Source organism: Chaetura pelagica, unplaced genomic scaffold, assembly GCF_000747805.2.
Source record: "Chaetura pelagica isolate M959 unplaced genomic scaffold, ChaPel_1.0 scaffold131, whole genome shotgun sequence".
In the NCBI taxonomy this organism is placed as follows: domain Eukaryota; kingdom Metazoa; phylum Chordata; class Aves; order Apodiformes; family Apodidae; genus Chaetura; species Chaetura pelagica.
In genome coordinates, this window is record NW_009951956.1 from 39390 (window position 1) to 40765 (window position 1376).

Below are 1376 nucleotides of genomic sequence, written 5' to 3' on the forward strand. Positions count from 1 at the left end.
GGTCTGGGGGGGGGTCTGGGGGGGTCTGTGTGCTCCTCTGCACACACACTGGGCACAACTGGCCCTTTGGAGAAGTTTGGGATTGGTGGCTCCAGATGTTGGTGAGCACAGAGGTGGGCAGGAACGTCCCAGGTCCTTCCCCTGTGCATGAGGAGCTGGAGGTACAACCTGCTGGGACCACCTTGGGCAGATCCACAGAGGGGTCCCCATCTCCCAGCAGGCACCAGCAGAGTGGAGACATTTGGGGTTAGTTTTTAGGATGTTTCTGAATCCTGAGGGAGCTGAAGGTCCATCCCTGTGCTGAGGGGCCACCAAGAAGTGGCCTTGGTGTAAACCAAGTGCCAAGCAAGCATGAACCATCAGATGTGGAGCTGCAGGTGAGGACCAGGGGGTTCTCCACATCCCTCCTGGTTTGCTGCCAGTCCAGGTGCATCTCCCAGCCTGGAGTTCCTGTGTCCCCTGAGAGGCCCAAGGCTGGTGCTCGGGCAGCAGCTTCACTGCAGCATCTCCTGTTGCTCCCAAACAAGGTTGATGTTCCAGGGGGGCCTGCAGGGTAGGAGTCTCTGTCTTCCCAAGTCTGTAGGTCTCAGTCACACCCACGTCCCCTTTCACTGGAGAACACGAGTGGAGCTTCAGTGGGAGGGAAGACTGAAAACTGGGGCTTCTAAACCCCCATGGGAACGACCCAGAAAAGAATCCAACCTCCCTATGCCTTCAGTCCCATCATTCCCAGGCTGGGGAAGCTGAAACCCGAGGGGGTTTCCTGGCTTCACAGCTTTGGGTTGGCAATGTTGTCTCTGGGGTGGCAGGAAAGTCTTCCCAGCTCCTGTTCCTCCTGCTCTGCCTCCCTGGGGGTTCCTGGTCTGTCCCCACGGGCCCCTCACGCTCCACCCCCCACCCACGGGACTGGGGGGGTCCCTGCCCACCGTGTCACACCACCAACCCTCCTGCTTGTCCTTCCAGGCTTCTTCCCCCACCTACAGTGGCTCCAACCTCTATTCCCCGGATTCTTCAGCCAACTCTGGTCCCATCATCTCCGACGTGACCGAGCTCGCCCAGTCCAGCCCCTCCGCGTCGCCCAGCGGGAGCCTGGATGGGAGGTGGGGGCTTCTCCTGGGGCTCTGGCCCTGCCCCCAGCTGGGGAACGTGTTTCCCGGGGAGAAACTGGGGAGAAAAACACCATGAAAACGTGTCTCGTGTGGGAAGAATTCCCTGTGGGCACCTGCTGGAAAACAGAGCAGTGGGAACTGGCCCAGGGTGCCCAGGGAAGCTGTGGCTGCCCCATCCCTGGGGGTGTTGAAGGGCAGGTTGGATGGGGCTTGGAGCAGCCTGGGCTGCTGGGAGGTGTCCCTGCCATGCAGGGGGGCACTGGGTGG

The 1376-nt window shown here is 60.9% G+C and overlaps 1 protein-coding gene across 1 annotated transcript in view; it reads left to right on the top strand.

Moving 5' to 3' along the window:
- The window catches only part of LOC104390074 (heat shock factor protein 1-like), a 55419-nt gene that overhangs the window by 38703 nt on the left and 15340 nt on the right, over positions 1-1376 (top strand). Inside the window, exon 5 of the mRNA XM_009999168.1 lies at positions 964-1100. Within this exon, the coding sequence (XP_009997470.1) occupies positions 964-1100 (137 nt within the window). The remainder of the gene's footprint in view (positions 1-963; positions 1101-1376) is intronic.